At 35.3% G+C, this 20,967-nt stretch overlaps 1 protein-coding gene across 1 annotated transcript in view; it reads left to right on the top strand.

The window, feature by feature from the left end:
• Nucleotides 1-20,967, top strand: part of LOC148941417 (dynein light chain Tctex-type protein 2B-like) — a 46,438-nt gene that overhangs the window by 6,685 nt on the left and 18,786 nt on the right. The window contains exon 2 of the mRNA XM_089104314.1: nucleotides 12,031-12,164. Within this exon, the coding sequence (XP_088960440.1) occupies nucleotides 12,031-12,164 (134 nt within the window). The remainder of the gene's footprint in view (nucleotides 1-12,030; nucleotides 12,165-20,967) is intronic.

The following is a 20,967-nucleotide window of genomic DNA, read 5'->3' as shown; positions in this document are numbered from 1 at the left end:
CCTGGTTTTGATTCTTTGTGTACAGCTTCCAGTATTTCTTTTTCTGTTCCTAGCCTTTTTAATTTCTTTTGTAATATACGGGAGGGTTTTTGGTTTCTTTTTCTATTTTGTAGAAGAGTGATTTTCAATAGCCTTCAATAATATTCTTTTCATAGTTTTCCATGACTCTTCCACATCTGTATTCTCAATGAAAGATCAATCACATTGAGTCAGTTCCTGACGAATTAGACTGTAATCAGTGTACACGTGTTTTGTAAATTCTAGTCTTTGGGGATACAGTCTAAAACTGCAACTTATGACAATGTGGTCACTAGCTCCAAATGCTGGTTCTTATTATAGACTTTGTCTTTTGCTAGTAAAAGATCAAGTAGCAAAGGGTTCTGACCATTTGTATATCTTGTTGGGAAGTTAACTGCCTGGTACAAAGAATAATTAAATAGGCACTCCAGGAATGGTCTTATTAAACTAATTTAAGAAAAACCGAATCCGTTGACCCATTGAATATTTTGGAGATTAAAATCACCAACAATAATTATGTTCCCTCATAGCTTCATTTTAATATCAATTGGAGTACTCATAGCAAGTAGGGAGGATTCAAGGCTAGGGGAACTGGGGCTTCTATACATGCAACCAATATAAAAAGCTACTCATTTTTGTACCTTAACTGCAGCAATAATATTCTCATACATAGCACTAAACACTTTAATGTATTTATCTGATATACCATACAAAGATAGGACCTTTGCTAAAGCTCTTCTATCAGCTAAATTTAAGGCTTGCTCATAACCAATAAAGTGATACCAAAAAGTGAGATAGACTCTCCCTACCATTAGATTCTCTATTTAGCATGTTACTTTTACCAAAGATAATAATTGCTGCAATTCCTGATTGTACCCTAACCCCTGGCATCATTTTTGTCTATGGACTATTCTTATGGAAAGGCTGTAATAAAAAAAAATTACTTTATAGTATGCAGAAAATTTATGTTATATGGATGTATTTCTGTTTTATTTTCAATATTGTTGGAATGCTTATTGCTTTCTGAATGTACTCATTTTTAAAATTACATTGAAAACCTTACAGGTTACTGATTTGCATAATTTATGTATAATTGGTGACTTATACATATTGGTGACTAATTTGTGTTTAAATAGCCTAACTGAACATGTAACAAAATAAAAATCTTTTTAATTTCTAGAATCTTTGAGACAGGTATTTGTAAATCTTTATTTAGAAATAATTCTGTATTGTTGCAAAAGTTTCAAATATGGGTACACACAAAAAATGAAGAATAGAAAACATTATATTAAAAATGAAACAAGTAAATGTTGAGAAAGCATTAATAAAATAGGAAGAAACTCGGAAAATATGTTTAGGGTGAACTAGGGTAAGTTGGACCCAGGGGTAACTCCGACACCCCCGTCTCATCTGGCTTAGTGATTAAAATATCTGTGGTTCCATATGCAAACTTCTTCCTTTGGCTTGGGTACTTGACAACAGCCTTCAATATTTCCGCCATTTTCAATCGCTGTGTCATAAATGAATTTCAAAATTTTTGTTGGCCACGAGGTAGATAGCAATTTTTGATTGATAGTGACAAAGAATAGAGAGATGATAAAATGACTCTAAATAGCTGATAAGTTAATAGGATAGTTTAAGTAATTACTGTAATTTATTAGTATTTTGTTCTCAAATCAGTCAAGAGATACAAGGGGTTTTGGAATTACCCGGAAAAACACGAATTTGGGGTAAATCCGACATGTCGGACTTACTTCATACAGGATAAACTCCAACACGGGGGTCGGATTTACCCCGTGTATACAATGTGGCTAGTTTTTTTTTTTTTTTGCAATTCTAGCCTAGATATCAGTAAATTTGCCAACTATTCATAATGTTAACAATACATAGTAATCTGAGCAGTTGCAGTATTCACTGTGGTTGTCACTCTTGTTAAATTCTGACTCTCTGATTTCTTTGTCTCAACATATTGTTTTAACCTAGCTGGATCAAACTTTGCCTTGTCAATCACATTGCAGTTGATACGTGCTGGAATAACAATATACATATATACACATATATATATATAGCACACCGCCCTCCTCCTAATGTCTCAGCACCCGGGACATCTGGTAGGCAGAGAATTGCTTGGGAAGCTGAAATAATCACTTTTGTAGAGGATTTGATGGTGCTTGAACAAAAAGAGAAAGAGAAAAAAGAAAAGCTCAAGAACAAAATAGGGAAAGTAAAAGAGAAGACAATCAAGCCAAAGCTGAAAAAGAAAAAGAAAGATGATCTTTCCAGTGAAGACTCTGACATCTCTCTGGGTTCCTCAACTGACCAAATGGACATAAGTTATACTGTTGATAGTGAGAATGAAGAAGAGCAGAAAAAGAAGCTAAACATACAGCTAAATGAATACTATGCTGTAGCATACGATAGCAAACGTGATCAATAAGGCTGGTATATTAGAAGGGTGCTTGATTTTCCTGACAAAAATCTTGTTTGTATAAAATATTTTTGCTGCCTGAGCTTAGCCGACTATTCATATGACTGGCCAAAAAAAGATGACATTGACGAAGTTGAAGAAGAACACATCTTTGCAGGACCATTAAAGCTTTCTGCAGCTGGTCCCTTCACTCTCTACCATCATTCCAAATTCGACATGTCGTCACTCTGTACAAGGATCACACTAAGAAGCACACGTGATCAAAAGTTTGCTTTGTCGACTCTCTCCGATTCTGATTGAAATTGTTTTTTCAATAAAAACTAATTTTTTTTAACTAAAAAAAAATCTCTCGTACTAATTGAAATTACAATTTTTCCCCATTATTTGAAGTACAGTGTTACCTTTTTCGTATTTACAGTAACAATTTGAAAAATACCATTCTCAGAGATTTCTTCTATGTATGGGGTAAGACCAACACTGTTGGAATTACCCCATAGTAAGCAGAAAACCTGTGCTCCTCTGTGGCACATAGAAACTATTAACGAAAGTTTTTGTTTTGTACAGCTTCCCTGTACATAGAGGTATTCTCTATCATGTCTTAAGGTGACAGAATTTTTATCTTTGCATACATAGGATCTGCCTAAGGGTGTCAGATTTACCCCATACTAGGGGGCAAGTTCGACCCCTCTGAGATGAGTGCAGTAAGTCACGGAAACAACAATACTTTTGAACTTTCTAGATTGTGAAGAATATTACTACTATGACCGAGAACAACGTCAAATAGTTTTAATTTTGCCAGCAACTCCAGAAAAATTTTGGGAACAAATTAAGCTGAAAAAAACTCGATAAGGGGTCGGAATTACCCATGTTCACCCTAACACAAAGATTTTCTGCATATTTTGAATTAAGAATTTCATTATTGTAGTCTTTCCTTCAGAAGGGCCCTTAGACAAGAATGTTGTCAAGCAATGATATTATTAAATACAAAAACAAGTTTTTGTAACTGAAAGTAAGGAGCGACATTAAAAATCAAAACAAACAGAAATTTTTCCTTATATGAAACGGGCTGTCCCCGCCCCAATGCCTCGCTCTTTAAGATAAATTTTTTTATTGTTTTAGAAAAGAGTTGTGAGAAAGAGTCAAACTTTAGCATAAAGAGTGAGGCATTGAAGAGGGGACAGCCCCTTTCATATACGGAATAATTCCTAATCATTTTAAGTTTTAATGTCGCTCCTTACTTTCGGGTTAAAAAACTTGTTTTTGTTTTTAATTTCTGAACGTTTTAAAATTAATGCAGGTTTTGATTTTGGCTTACATGAATAATTAAAACGAAATCTGTATATTAATTTTACTTTTTTTTGGCTAAATGGCTTTCTCGAAAGATGTTTAATTTTATTTACGAACGTTTTTATTAGTAATAAATATACGTAACTTACGAATTAACTTACGAAACGAACTTCTACATTCTTATATTTTTATATTAGGGGGTTTCGCCCCCCTAGTCAATACCTCGCTCTTTACGCTAAAGTTCGATTTTTTTGCAAGTTCTTTAAGAATGACCCCTTAATCACAAAGGCTGTTAATTAGAATAAATAGCTCTTATGAAAGTACTAAAACAAACTTTAGCGTAAAGAGTGAGGTACTGACTAAGGGGCGAACCCGATCATATGCGTAATAAATTCTGTTTCGTTTTAAGTTTTGACGTTGAAAAGTTTTTCAGTTGAAAACTTGTTTTTTTTTTATTTAATTTCTGATCGTTTGTTTAAATAATGCTTGGAAATCTGGCGCCCCCTTCATAGCAATGTCTCTTCCCCCACGAACACTTCCTCCATGGAAAGACCCTCCCACGTAACCCTTGATCTACCCCCCCCCCACTACCAGAAAAATCTCCCCTGAAAATGTCTGTATATTTCCCAATAAGCAATACTATATATTAACATAGGGCAAAGTTCATAACTCGCAGCCCTTCCCCCGGGGACTGCAGGGGATTAAGTCATCCTCAAAGACATAGCTATTATATTTTTCGACCATGCTCAACAAAATGGCTATCTCAAAATTTTGATTGGGTGACTTTGGAAAAAAAATGAGCGTGGAACGGGGCCTACTTGCCCTCCATGTTTTTGGTCACTTTAAAAGTGCACTAGAACTTTTAATTGCCGTTCGAATGAGCCCTCCCGCGATATTCAAGGGCCACTGGGTTGATACGTTCAACCTTGGAAAAAAAAAATCAAATAAACATGCATCTGTGATCTTTTCTCTGGCAAAAAATACAAAATTCCACATTTTTGCAGATAGGAGCTTGAAACCTCTTCAGTAAGGTTTCTTGATACGATGAATCTGATAGTATGATTTTCATTAAGGTTCTATGATGTTTAGGAGTTGTTTTGTCCTTTTTCGAAAATAAGGCCAATTTTCTAATGCTCGTAATTTTTGATGGGTAAGACTGAACTTTAGGAAATCTATACATCCGAAATCAGCATTGCAACCACTACTCAGTCAAATATGACGTATATTTGCTTTTCGAATGTATTCATTATTCATTTGTATTGAACATTCAATATAAACAAAATTTGAAACTTTTAAGTTTAATTCAAAATTACGTTTGTACATGACGTCATTGATGTGTTTAAAAATGACGTCACACATATACATATTTTTCCCAAGATTAAGGCTCTTAACGAATTTTTAAATCTTCTGACCCATCTAGATCGTTTTTTTAGGCCAGAATATACCAAGATACAAAATTTTCCTAACAAACAATGAGCTGTTTTCAAGGCAAAGTAACTAAATACATAAACACACACATACATACACAGTTATTGCTCACTTATACGGATAGTAACGACCGACAACTTAAGAATAGCTTTAAGGGATAACTTAGGAACAAGCGATAACCAATTGAAATTTGTTTGAGAATGGAGTCGTCATATGACGAAATATCAAAGTCTGTTGTTTAAATAAACAGTTGGAGACATTAAATTTCATCAATAATTTTTTCTAATGAATGCAAAAATATTCTATGATAATAGGCTATACTTTTCAAATAAAACAAAAATAGTTATGTAAACTCAATCCTACAAGCAAGATTTGAAGAACTTTTAAGCATTCTGACGAATAGTAGATTCTAGTATCGTTTTAGAGTTGAAATAAGTAAACATTGCTTATAATTATGTGTTTTCTTATATTCATATGGTTTTTTATGACTGTATCAACATGGCAAATAGATGCAAATGGAACAAAGCCCCCAAGAGAAGTTTTGGTTGAAGCCAATCAAACAAATGTTCTCAAGAACCAAGCTCCAGTTCGGAGCTTGGTTCTTAATAGGGGAGCGGATTTCTTAATAGTTCTAATATATGTTATATTAATGCTAATCATCCTTTGTGTTTGCAAATGCTTGACCAAACGCCAAGATACAGTAGTGAATACTATTCCCGTGATACAAAATGCCACGCCCTACAATGCAAAATCTGATAGCCCTCCAAAGTATGAAGAAGTGATGGAGCTTCCTCCTCCTTACAATGAGCTTATGTATAGCACTGATAAAGGCCTTGTTATCGACGTGTAGGGATTGTTTGTCTGGTATTACCCTTAATTAGCCAACTGTTTTTGGTATTTGACATAACTTACCTTTTGTATGAATTGCCAAAGAGTCAGAATTGCTATAGGATTGATGTGATTCTTCTTTTTAACAGGAAAACAGATGGAGTAAGCAGTCCAACTTTGGAAAGAGTCCCTACATGAGGTTCATTTTGGGGCAACACTAAAACCTATACATATTTCAGAAAGCATTCTTCCAACAACAATCTGTGTCTGATAGGCTTGTGAACCGCAAGCTAGATTAATGATACTTCATCCTGTTTGTCAGCGCAATAAAAGGGTCTTGAATCTTGCACAGGATGGCTGGCCCCCAGCCCCCCATTGTACTTCCTGGCTGAAGGGCCACAAAACGGAGATCAGCACCACCGGTTTGGACCTTAAGGGTCTAGTGCCGTCATACACTTACTACCCCCAGAAGCACTCGGATGTAATTCTTATAGTAAAAACCATTATATTTAGAAAGTGCTGAATAGTAAATGACATGATATGATTGTTTTAGTGCTAAGTTCTGAATGGAAATCATTCTGCACAATTACACAATCTAATATCAAACTACCCTAAAGTAGATGTTATTAGTGAAGTTTCTGGGGCCTACCCCAATATTGCAGAAAACTCGTTTTTGAATGCTAAAAACATTGGTATAACACAGAAATCAGGTCGGATGCACTACTAGAGTGCTGCCTAAGAAAAGAGCCATAGGCTATGCCTGCAAAGTATAATTTTTTTTCCCCTAGTCACATTATATGCAATGGGTAGTTGTGGAAACTTCATAAATTGCTCATTTGGTTGAAAATCAAAAGTTCTAGGGCTCTTTTCAAGTTTCAAAAGTGGTTGAAGTGCAACCAGTTCCCCTCTCATATCCTATTTTGATATTTGGCACCCATGTAAGCCCACAAGACGTCTGATCAAAATTTGAGAAAGGCATTTTGTTTAAAATAGTTGAAAGGTCCAATAAACATTTCTCTAGGAATGGCATGACCACTAGAGCCCCTTGAGCAGGGGCTATAAATAGTGCAAACTGCCAATTGTTTGCACACAGGTTTTATTCTGGTTGCAGCAGTAGCTAGTATGGTAATCTAGTAAGAGATGATCACATCCCAAACTAAGAAATAGAACAGCCAATAACTTTTATAAATAGAGTCAAATTGAAATACACAACATACTATTAAAACCACCCTGTCCAAAACCTGTATAAGGAAAACATACAGTAACTTGGCTTGAACAACAAGGAAAATCCATTGGCTTGAAAAACTACAAAAGTGGTGGATGTAGCACAATATTTCGCATTGACAGCATATTTTTTTTTCTTTCTATTTTTTTTTTGCCTCTGCAGCTATCAGGGAAGTGGGACATAATATTACAACAACGAACAGTCTGATTCACGGTTTGCATCTGCTTGCAAGCATCTAGGCAGGTTTCTTAAAAAAGTTGCCTCTAAACCTGTTATCATCAGCGGAGATTTTAATTTAGATATAACTAACACAATGTCTCCCCCATCACAAATCTTTTGGGTCTGCGTTCCTCCCGACTATTTTGTAAGGCCTAAGAGTGACAACTTTTTATACATTGGGCCCCTTTCCTCAACTTTTAACTTAGACCATATTGCTGCGTTGTTCAGCAGTCATGAGGTCAAAGCTTTAAAAGAAGGATTCTATTCTGACCACCTTCCTATCTCTGCTTGCTTTTACTCCTCCCCGCCTATGGGGAGTAGTTTTTGAAATTTCAGAAAGAGCTCATTTGATCGGAAATTGAAAGGGATGGGGCCCTTTTTATAGTCGAGAGTGAATGGAGAGCAACTAACCCCCCTCTCACACCCATCATTTCCCAAAATACATTCAATCAAAGTTTAGAGATAGCTCTTTTTTTCAACGTAGTTGAAAGTTCTGGAGATGTATTTGAGGATGACAAACCCTCCAGAGCCGCCAGGGCAAAGGTTGTAAGTTATGCCCTGAGGGCATATAAGGTTTTTATAGATAGCATTGTCATAAAAACTTCAAAAGGGGCTCATTCAATTGGAAATTAAGAGGGCTTGGGCCCTTCTTAATTGTCGAAAGTGATTGGAGGGCTTGAAATTTTTATAGTAAAGATCGATGTGGGTACAATGTGTTTTTTTTTTTTTTTTTTTTTTACCTGGGCAATTCGTATCGAAGGAGTTGTCATAGAAACTTCGAAAAGGGCTCATTCGATTGAAAATAGAAAGGGCTGGTGCCTTTTTCAATAATCGAAAGTGATTGGAGGGCAACTAATCCCCTCCCACGCCGACCCTCCCATTTGCCCATTATGTTTAAAAACTAAATGTTGCCTTAAGATTAAATCAAAATGTACTGTTTTAATGCTAATTCCCAATAAGGCATCTCAGCAGTATCCCAAGAACGACTGAGGATATTATGTTCAAACTTTCGAGGCTACTTCTGCTCTTAAAATTTAACCAAAATAAAATAGCGTTAAGTGTTCCAAGCTATCAAAGAAAGTAAACAGATTTATTTACGAATGGCATCAAGTTCTTTATTTTAGATCATCTAGAGAATGTTTGAAACGAACTTAAAAAATACTGTGTGTGCCCGGATTTTTAAAAGGGTGTATGCTGTTAAAAATTTTTGAAAATTTTTCTTCGACTTTTAAACAGCAGGCCCAACTATAAATTCTTAAAAAAAAGATTTAAAGTATTATTTTCTTTTACCTTGAAAAGACTATGTCAATATAAAACGAACAGAAACTAATTTAAAAAACTTTTTCCACAAAATACGTTTTTCAAAGGAAAGTAAAGAACCCCATTAAACCAAAAATGAGAAAAAATAAAATCAAATAATCTACCAAGCGTGAAACCACCGCAAATCAAAATCGATAAGTAAATGAAACCCAAAACGAAGATAAATTACAATAAATAACCGAGTCAAACTCAAAACGAGCAGAAATTAAACATGAGTTGGGCTCAAAACCCCTATGCCTTCCCAAAGCCAGAACATAATTTGAACTTTACTGAAAAAAATACAAATGAATGTGCATTCTCAGTTTAATGTACATATACTGATATTTAGTAATGAAAATGTTAATATTATTTGATTTATCAAAGTTATAAAAGTAAAAACGTTTTATACTAATAAAATATGTTATTTTATTATTTTGTTATTGTATTTTTTTTACGGAAAAATGCGAATTCGGCCCACTAGGGTTTGTGATAGTCTTTTTCCCAATAAATATCTATCTGTCTATCTATCGAAGTCATCCTCTGTGAAACGATAGTCAGCGGTGATTCAGTAATAATCTCCTTGAAGATGCTAAACATCCGAACGCTTGAATTTGAAAGATGAGAGATGCGAGGAGAAGACGAAAAAGGCGACTTTGGAAAGTTCATCTGCATGCCAGGAATAACCTTAGAGGAACAGTCGGGATACAGCCTACTTTCTGTTCATATAGCTGCATTAATTTCAGCACACTCTACAGCTCCTACAGGAAAAAAGAATTGCATCCTCCACATTTAACAGAAATAGAAAACACTCTTAATCTGCATTCAAGACAGACCGGTCTTTGTCTAACCATTTTGAATCTCAAGAGGTTAACAAACTAAAAGTAAATCACAAGATGATAACAGGTAGGACTCTAGAAGAAGATTGATGAACAGTCTTATTTGACGTTGAGTGTGTGATAGGCGTGAAACTTTCAAGATTAGCCTCTTGGTCAAAAGAACACTATTTGTTCATATACAGTCAATAAACAATAAGAGCTCGTAATAGCCCCAAAACTTTGAATATACGCCGTGAAACTTTTGTCCCTAATGAATTAAAAACTTACAGCCGTAATCCAACGGGCTAGGAGACTCTTAATGTACAAAATTGCTCTGGTGTGTGGTCCCCTTCCCCCAAAAATGGAGCTTAAAAAAAAACCAAAATAGTTTCGTCCCAATTAGCTTCAAACGCGTGCATATATTTCATTTGGAGGGAGGGTAGTTGCCACCCCCCATAGTTTGTAAAAATGAAACTATTTATTACGTAAACGTAAAAAATGATAATTGGCCAGAAACTGGTTAATGCCAGGTTCAATTTTTGTCGAAATATAAAATTGGACTAGGTTAAGAGGTACGTTTTAAATTAACTTGTAATTAAACTAACGTTGATACGGCAAAAATTGTGATAACGCTAGTTTTGTTTGGAGTTTTATAAAATAAAGTAAATGTATAGAAATATAGACGTTTGATGCCCGCAGGGGGCCAATTATACGTCAGTGAGCCTCCTTTACCGGATGAGCGTGGAAGACCTAGAGCAGGCCCAAGGAATCTTTAATTTTTTACCGTTTGGAACTCTATTTTCATTATAAAATCATTTCCCTAAAATAGTTTTCAGATAGCTTGAAAACACGTCTAGGCTTGTATTTTTCTCCAATTTTCCATTGGAGGGCCTCCTAAAACCCCCGTCCCACGAAGGGTATCCCATACCCCCCGAATGGGACCCCCTTAATGCAAACCATATTTCTGAATATATGGTGTATCTGCATTTTATTAGGTACAGCTAGGGGTATTGGTCTAATTGCCCTCAAATTTTGACTTCAGGCAAGGGTCAGACGTAAATTGAAAGAAACTGTGTACCCAGGATATCAAGTCGGAATATCTGTAGCATCTTGTTCCAATTTTATTTTGTGCCTCTAATCAGCTTGAAATTAACATTCACGTTTATCTTGGTCCAGTAATGGACCCCTATTCAGAAAGCAAATTTCAAAATTAGTTTTGCTGCATAGGTTTTTGATCCTTAAGAATCGGCCCAATTTCTCTGCGTCTGAAAGACTTTTAATTTTTAGGCATCAAGACATTGTCAGGCAGACGTTAACGAAAAGAAAATTATTTTGGATATTGGTTTTATCTACCTGACAACTGGAATTGGGGCAATTTTTTTTTTTGTCTGATTGGACTATGCTTCCAGGGCATGTCGACAGTCACAAGGGGAAGTCAATGATGACAAAAAGTTGGGTCTTACAATAATCCCATCTTGAAGAAAAGTTGGAAAAAACCAAGCCATAAATTTAATTTTGTTAGTTTTAGATTACATTGAATAATTTCATGAGAACTTCATAGAAAATTTATTTTGTACCTGTTTTGTGTCTGTTAGGTAGATCTGACGACGTTCATGCATCATTGGACCATGTTTAGTGAGTGTTACTATGCTAAAACTTTACACTGTTTAAAATACAGCTTGCTTGCATTTTTCTTCTTGTCTGTTTTCGAGATATATTGTAGCCTATAACTTATTTTCCTTGTATTTGAGATTTCTGATTTTTCTTTTGTGTCCTCTTAAGAAAGACCATATATACTTCCATACTCTTCCACATCCAAGGCTGCAGGAGGAGGAGAATCATATCCCATTCTTCTAAGGAGTCTTAAGCTTCATAAAAGTGAATTTAAAGCTTTAGTATTGAGATGCACTTTGAACATATTCCTCAAAGGTTTTTCGTCGGACGAGATTCGTTGCACTGAGATTGTGTGAAATTTCCCCCTTTTCACACCTGTGTGCAGGTATATTTACCCTTTTCACAAATATACCTGTGTCCAAAGTCGTATCCAGGGGGTGGGGTTTGGGGGTTGGACTCCCTCCCCTGAAATGTTTGTCCGACTCGTAAAACGTAACAAAAATGTATATAAACAAAATTTTTGATTTGTTTTTAAAAGTTTTTTTGTGTACCCCCCCCCCCTGAAAAAAATCCTAGATACGGCTAGATAAGTTCTGTATATATGTTGGCTGTACATCCGGTCCGGGGACGTGATCCCGGTCATGTACGTTGAATGTCGAGTCCTGAGACAACCAATTGAAGACAATATATATTCTATTATTCTAGTTAGGTTAGATACTAATCTGATAAGATGTTCCATATTTGTATTGATATGGGTTTTTTCCAGATAATGCTAGTTTTATCTTTGGTTGTAGTATGATATTTCAGATAACATTAAGCATGTAGAAAAGGAATTGTAATTTTATTATAGATATTTTCCAATGTGACAGGTTTCCAGTTGAGAAAGTGCGTGGAATAATAGAAGAAATTTTGAAGGAAGAGCTTGCCATGAAGAACTACAATATGGGGGAAGTTCAACTTCTTATCAGAAGGCTCAGTGAAACAATTTTGAGCAGAATAAAAGGTATCGAGTTTGTCATTTAGTGTTATATTTTAGCCTTAGCGAAAACGTTTGAAAGAACAGGAGTATAAGTCTTCAAACGAAGATGAAAATATTGGAAGCCACGGTAATGACAGTGGTCATGCATGGGGCTGATGTGTAATTGCTCTGAAAGGTTGAAGGGGTATGCTAGATGTTTCCTAGAGGCATCGTCTAAGGATAGTTTAAGATATTCCTTTGACTTACTGTATTTCAGAAAATAATCTGAACGAAAAATACTCTTTGTATGCGGGATGATTGCATTCAAAGTAACATTTGTTACTCCAGAGTTATACAAAACACGGTTTTTTTGTAAAAAAAATTGATTTTATTCTAATAATTATTTTTGTTAATTACAAAGATGTCTAAATACAGTAATTTCCTTTAAAATGAGGCATTAAACAGCTCTGTATTATGTTCCAGTGCCCCGCTAGCTGCGGTAAAGAAAAACGGAAAGAAAAAAAGGATGGTGTTGATGCAGAATATTGTGGCTTCAGCCACTTTTGTTGTTTTTCAAGCCAATGGATCGTCCTTGTTGTTCAAGCCAAGTGACTCTAAGTTTCCTTAGGGGTTTCGGAAAAGGTGAACTTAATAGTATGCTATGTTTTTGGATCTGACACTATTTTTAACAGTTATTCGGCTATTTAATGTTTAGTGTGGGACGTCATTGTCTCTTACTAGGTTGCTAGCTCCGGCTGCAACCCGGATTTAGTATTCCTTTTACTATTGCTAGAGTTTGTTCTTTACTATAACTAGTTACCGCTGCGACCCGGATCATTTTAAAGGAAATCGGTAATTATATTTGCTTTTTTGACTAACTAAGCAGGATATTTAAAATTTGAACATTTTTTTTGACAGAAAACTGCATCTTCTTATACAAGATGACAAATGACATCACAATCTTGGTTACAGTCGTAAACGGCATTATAGTTTAGCCATACTATAAAGTGTAGTTCTGGGGTTCTTTATTTACTACGAATTTTCAGGTATTTCTCAAGTTTCAATTGCAAAAATTAGAATTATTGCTTAGATACCATAAATATTTTTGCAGTTTACTGAGTAACTTCAGAGATTCGGAACTGAGAACTAGTTTTTATTAAAACTATAAAAAGAATTACTTTATTTTATATAACTATATCTTATTTATCTTATTTTATATAACTATATTGAAAGGGCTAGTACCCTTCGAAGGTGATTAGAGGGCAACTAACCCCCCTTTCACGCCCACCATTTCCCCACACAGATCCAATCAAAATTTTGAGATAGCCTTTTGTTTGTTCAACGTAGTTTAAAGTTCCGGAAATTCGGTCTTTGAGGATTACAACCCCCCTCACAGCCCTCAGGGCATGGGTTGTAAGTTATACCCTAGGGGTATATAAGGTGTTTATAGAAAGCGTTGTCGTAAAAACTTCAAAAAGGGCTCATTCGATTGGAAATTGAAAGGTCAAGTGCCCTTTTTAGTAGTCGAATGTGATTGGAGGGCAGTTAACCATCTAATGCCCACCATTTTCCCAAACACATCCAATAAAAATTTTGAGATACCCATTTTGTTCAACGTAGTTTAAAGGCCCAGAAATTATGTTTTTGAGAATGACAACCCCCTCACAGCCCTCAGCGCAAGGGTTGTAAGTTATGCCCTGGGGGTATATAAGATGTTTATAGAAAGTGTAGTCGTAAAAATTTCAAACAAGGCTCTGTCGATTAGAAATTAAAAGGGCTAGTGCCCTTTTAATAGTCGAAAGTAATTGGAGGGTAACTAACCCTCCTCTCACGCCCACCGTTTCCCCAAACACATCCAATAAAAATTTTGAGATAGCCATTTTGTTCAACGTAGTTGAAAGTTCTGGAAATTAGGTCTATCGGGATGACAACCCCCCTCACAGCCATCAGGGCAAGGGTTGTAAGTTATACCCTGGGGTATATAAGGTGTTTATAGAAAGCTTTGTCGTAAAAACTTCGAAGTAAGTAACACTGGGCTTATTTAAAAAAAAGTATACATCATCGATTCCCTGAAGCAAGCTTGTGCGGGAGAAAACAATCCTAATAAATCAATAAACAAAAAAAAAGATAAAAAAGAGAGAAAACAAAATCATAATTAGAGCTCAACTTACCGAATCCGAAAACCACCGAACCCTCAAACAGCACCCAACAAAATTATAATATTTATAATCATAATCATATTCAGCTGCAATTAAAACCTCCTCAAAAACTTAACTTAACTGGCCCAGAATAATCATTCCAAAATATACACATCGAAACAATGGTTCTTTAACTATTTGCGAAATTCCTGCAAACCCCCAACATTCCTCAAATCCTCTGGCAAAGTCTCCCAAACTAACGGAATCAAATGGCGTAGTGAAAACCTAGACCTAGACGTGACCATAGCTGGTCTTCTCACCAACTGAGAAAATCGTGTCAAATTATCGTGAATACTAGACGCAAGACTAAACATTCCAGAAAAACATGATGGTAACTCTGAAGCTAAATATTTAAACATAAACAAAGCATAATAGAATACGCACATTAAGATGCCTCGCCGATACAGATAGGTCAACTTTATTACCATACAAAAGTCTGATTGCCATATTTTGCGTTACACGGAGCGGATGGAGGTGAGTTACGAATTTTTTTGACCAAACCATACAACAGTAAATGAGATATGGGTGAACCATAGAAGAATACAACATTCTCAGAATTTCACACGGAAAAAGATACCTAAGTTTACGAATAATACCAATATTACGAGAAAATTTGCTGCTAACAGATGCAATATGGTCTTTAAAACTAAGGCTTTTATCAATAATAACACCTAGGTATCTAGTACTATTAGATCTTACAATAGTATGGTGTCCTACTTCTATCCTATTAATCCATGGATAATGTCCAGTAACTCTACCATAAATAAAGAAATTCGACTTATTGTGATTCAGTTTCAATTTATTTACTCGCATCAAGTTTTCAATCGAAGAAATACCTTGTTTCAATATAGTCATCAACTCATTTTCAGTTTTAGCAGCTACAGTAAAACGGGCGTCATCAGCAAAACATGGTAGAACTCCTTTAGTACCAAAAGTATCAAGGTCTAAAGAACAAGACACAGGACTTGAAGCTCTACAAGCGTCATTAATATAAACCAAAAACAACAAAGGACCCAAAACGGAACCCTGGGGTACTCCATTCGAAATATGTTCGATTTTAGATGTAACTCCATCCATCACGACACACTGAGTCCTTCCTCTAAGAAAACTAACTATCACTTTAAAAAAATCACCACTTATACCACTACTATATAACTTTTGAACTAGTATATCTTGATCAACAGAATCAAATGCTTTAATAATATCCAATAATATCGAAGCTTTCTTCAGACCCTTGTCTAAAGCATCGTTAATAAAAGTTGTTAAAAACAAAACTGCATGATCTGTAGAATGATGACTCCTAAACCCAAACTGACTAGAACTAAAAATTGATCTTTTTTCGAAAAAACTTACCATCCTAATATGAATCAACTTTTCAAACACTCTAGAAATAAATGGCAGTTAAGAAATCGGTCTATAATCACTAAAACACTTATTATCCCCTCCTTTAAATATCGGGATAACATTTGCGCATTTTAGATAATTAGGGAATATTCCAGCCTTTAAACAATTATTTATCAGTCCTAAAAAATGACTAGATATAACAGGTAAAATCGACTTCAAAACCTTCAATGAAATAAAATCGCCTCCTGATGCACCATTTTTCATATTTTTTATAACCTCAAATAATTCATCAATAATTACAGATTTAAGGTACGCAGACACATCACAATCTTCAGGTTGGAACTGACGAAAATCTCCATTTTGATCAATTACTGGCACTGATGATGACACACGCTGCCCAATAGTAGCGAAGTGATTACACATCTTATCTACAACATTAGTATTCATTCCTATATTATCTGGACGGATCAAGACGCTACCAGGGCTAGTCACCGACTTAATCAATTTCCAAGTCTTACTTGGGTTACCCTCAACATTTTTATGATTAACCTTATAATATTCTACCTTAGCCTGTCGGAGTACAGAATTTAACCAAATATTATAAACTCTATACATTTCTTTCAAACAGTTCGTGGTAACGAACTGTAAGTAAGGAGCGACCCGGCTCAATGGTAACCGAAACTCTAAAAAACGAAATTTTGATACCAATAGATACATCAAAAGAATCAGATTTTAATTCTGATTTCAAATATATAAGTTTCATCAAGTTTAATCTTACCTATCAAAAGTTACGCGCCTGACAAAATTTGGCTGATTTTCGAAAAAAGGGGGAAAGACCCCCTAAAAGTTATAGAACCCTACTGTAGAGGTTTCAAGCTCCTATCTACAAAAATGTGGAATTTTCCATTTTTTGCCAGAAGAAAGATCACGGATGCGTGTTTATTTATTTTTTGTTTGTTTTTTTTTTGTTTTTTTTTCCCAGGGGTGATCGTATTGATCCAGTGGTCCTAGAATATCGTGGGAGGGCTCATTTTAACGGAAATTAAAAGTTCTAGTGCCCTTTTTAAGTGACCAAAAAAATGGAGGGCAACTAGGCCCCCTCCCACGCTCATTTTTTTCCCAAAGTCACACGATCAAAATTTTTAGATAGCCATTTTGTTCAGCATGGTCGAAAATATTATAACTATGTCTTTTAGGATGACTTAATCCCTCGAAGCCCCCAGGAGGAGGGCTGAAAGTTATGAACTTTACCCAATGTTAACATATAGTATTGGTTATTGGGACCCGGCTCAATGGTAACCGAAACTCTAGAAAACGGTATTTTGATACAAATAGATACATCAAAAGAATTGGATTTTAATGTTGATTTCAAATATATAAGTTTCATCAAGTTTAATCCTACTCATCAAAAGTTACGGGCCTGAGAAAATTTCGCTGATTTTCGAAAAAAGGAGGAAAGAACCCCTAAAAATTATAAAACCTTAATGAAAATCACACCATCATATTCCGCATATCAGAGAACCCTGCTGTAGAGTTTTCAAGCTCATATCTACAAAAATGTGGAATTTTGCATTTTTTGCCAGAAGAAAGATCACGGGTGCGTGTTTATTTTTATTTTTTTTCCCAGGGGTGATCGTATCGACCCAGTGGTCCTAGAAAATCGTGGGAGGGCTCATTGGAATGGAAATTAAAAGTTCTAGTACCCTTTTTAAGTGACCCAAAAAATTGGAGGGCAACTAGGCCCCCTCCCACGCTCATTGTTTTCCCAAAGTCACCTGATCAAAATTTGTAGATAGCCATTTTGTTCAGCATGTTCGAAAATATTATAAGTATGTCTTTTAGAATGACTTAATCCCCTGAAGTTCCCGGGAGGAGGGCTGAAAGTTATGAACTTTACCCAATGTTAACATATAGTATTGGTTATTGGGAAGTATACAGTACAGACGTTTTCAGGGGATATTTTTCCTGGTAGTGAGGGGGGGGGGTCGGGCAGGGACGTACAAAGGGAGGGGGGGCTCCGGACCCGGGACCCCCCGAAATCTCACAATATTCTCATTTTCCCAAAAATTTTTGATTTTTCTCACAGAATAATGGGTTTGAAGGATTTGCCCCCCCCCCGAAACAAATTGCCTCCCCCCCCCCCCCGAGACAAATTCCTGTGTACGTGCCTGGGTTCGAGGGTTATGTAGGAGGATCTTTCAATGAAGGAAGTTTTCTTGGGGGAAAGGACATTGCTATGAAGGGGACGCCGGACTTCCCAGCATTATTTAAAAAAAGATCAGAAATTAAATATAAAAAAACAAGTTTTTCAACAGCAGCAACATCAAAACTTTAAACGAAAAGAAAATATTACATTTATGATTGGGTTCCCCCCCTAGTCAATACCTCACTCTTTAAACCAGAGATGTCTTAGTACTTTCATAAGAGCTATTTATTCTAATTAACGGCCTTTGTGATTAAGCGGTCATTTTTAAAGAATTGGAAGAAAATTCGAACTTTCGTTTAAAGAGCAAGGTATTGACTTTGGGGCGAACTCCCTAATATACGTATTAAAAATATATGAATATAGAAGTTCGTTACGTAAGTTAATTCGTAAGTTACGTATATTTATTACTAATAAAAACGTTCGTAAATGAAATGAAACAAGTTTCGAGAAATCCATTTAACCAAATTAAAGTAAATTAATATGAAATTTTTGTTTTAATTATTCATGTACTGTGACCCAAGATCAAAACCTGCATTAATACAAAAACGTTCAGAAATTAAATAAAAAAAACAACTTTTTTTAACTGAAAGTAAGGAGTGACACTAAAACTTAAAACGAACAGAAATTATTCCGTATATGAAAGGGGCTGTCCCCTCCTCAAGGCCTCGCTCTTTACGCTAAAGTTTTTATTGTTTTAAAAAATAAACTTAGAGACAAAGTCAAACTTTAGCGTAAAGAGCGAAGCGTTGAGGAGGGGAAAGCCCCTTTCATATACGGAATAATTTCTGTTCGTTTTAAGTTTTAATGTCGCTCCTTACTTTCAGTTAAAAAAACTTGTTTTTTTTATTTAATATCATGAGGATCATTGCCCTTGTTGACAACTTGTATAAAAAACGTCTTCTATTAATTAACTGTAACAAACTCTTTGTAATCCAAAGTTTATTTGGAGACACCCTTATGTTCTGTATTCCTGACACTTCACAACATTCCAACAACATATCCTTAATCTTACCATACCAAAGCTCAAACTTCAAATTTAAATCTAATTCTTCTTGTAAAAATTCAAAATCTAACTATTCTATCCTAAGCTTAAATCTTGAAAGTTTTCGAATCAACTAATAATTTCCTAGGCTTAGGGCGAGCATCACTGTTAATATTAATGTTCTTCAATATACCCGGAACTTATATTGCCAAACCAAAGTGATCCGAAACATCATTTAACACAACACTCGACGAAGCATGAGGAACATTCAAAAATACATTATTAATTAGAGATGAAGATGACTCCGTCACTCTAGTACAAATATTTACAGCAGGATGCATCCCATAACCTAACATTAAATTCAAAAAATTCCGGGCTTTTAAGTTAGATGCTAACAATTTCAAATCAATGTTAAAATCTCCACACACAAAACACGGCATGTTTTACCAGTTAGAAGGTCCATTTGTTACTCCAATAATTCCAAAAAACAATCTACCCTAGCTGAAGGGGGGCGGTAACAAACAACAATAAAAAATGGTCACCATTCTTATCAGCCTCTGCAACAAAATACACAAAAATTATCTCTCTATTAACGGACAAATCATCCCTAACCTTCACATTCAAATCCGTTCTAATATACAGGGCAAGTCCTCCATGCTGATGATGAGTACGGTTTTTAACATACATATTATAATTTAAAATATCCAATAGTCCAGAATTATTATTTTAACCATGTTTCAGTAAGTGCAAGAATATGAAAATCAGACAGCATACACAGCTCCGACAAATAATCGAACGTACTATTTAACCCCTGACAATTCAGATGAAAAGTGCCAAGTTTATCCAGTGCTAGTCTAGCTTGTAAATCAACTGTGCACTTATAATTAACCTTTGGAAAAACATCATCTACCCCCATATCAAAATCCCGGTGAAGTACCCCTAATCCCAAATCCGAAACACTCAGTGCCAATTCTCAAGCCAATCCAAACGATCATTACGAACGATTACCATTTTATATATATATATATATATATATATATATATATATATATATATATATATATATATATATATATATATATATATATATATATATATATATATATATATATAAAAGAAAAGGAGGGTAGTTGCAGCCAAAACTAAACAATTGAATAACTTACTGTACCTAGGATGGTCCGTGGTCCCGCATCCAACGTAAGTGAAGCTCCATAAAAGGCAGGAAATAACCTAAAAATAATTAGAAACATATTAACAAAATGGTATAAATAAATAAACGAATATAAATAAAGTGGAAAAATTCTCGCTAACACTAGCCTGTCGCAATACAGGTGTAAAGTTCTGCTGTCACCACTCTGTAAACCTCTATTTAAGTTCTTTCTATATGCCCTTTTATATTGGCAGATGTGATGGTTTACGTAAATTCCAAAGATAGACGATAAACGTTGGTACATGGTCTTTATTAAATAACGTGAGAATACACATAGAGAAATTAAGGTAGCACAAGAACAACTAACTACGACGAAGGCGAGAGATGGACTCCCTTTAGAAAATGAGCCAAGAATGTAATTTTCCTGGAACGGAAGTTCCAGGCCTGGGACCGACCCCTTTCCCACGACTAGCTTTAGTCCCAAGAGCTCCCCCCCTGGACCGGTCTTATTGACACATAAATCCCTAACTAACTCAGAACTGAGAGACCCGGAAAAGCTTCTAGAATTGATGTTAAATACTTTACAGATTCTCCCCCCTGTTTTAAGTTAAATTCCCCAAATTTGGCTTCTCCCCTTCTCATTAAACCCCCAAACTTTCATTGAATTCAAAACATTCCCTTCCCAAATTATTCACTTCTCGCCTACTAACATTCTACAGCATGAACTAGTAAACAATTACATAATACAAACACTACACAATACTTGCATAAGTAAAAACTTACATAGTATAAACGAACCACACTAACAACCGTGGTCGGAAACTGGATATTTTAACACTTCATTTTTCTTTGTATACTTTAAAATAGATTTGTTCCCCATACTCCTTAATTTGATGAGGAAAAGGAAAGTTGGGATTATGTATAAACTTTGAATTAGGGCAAAAGGAATGACCGGGAAAGGCTAATTA

Source organism: Artemia sp. Qi Xiang Cuo, chromosome 18 (assembly GCF_049724085.1).
Source record: "Artemia sp. Qi Xiang Cuo chromosome 18, ASM4972408v1, whole genome shotgun sequence".
Lineage (NCBI taxonomy): Eukaryota > Metazoa > Arthropoda > Branchiopoda > Anostraca > Artemiidae > Artemia > Artemia sp. Qi Xiang Cuo.
Note: the sequence above shows the minus strand (reverse complement) of the source record. Positions and strands in the feature narration are given on the sequence as shown.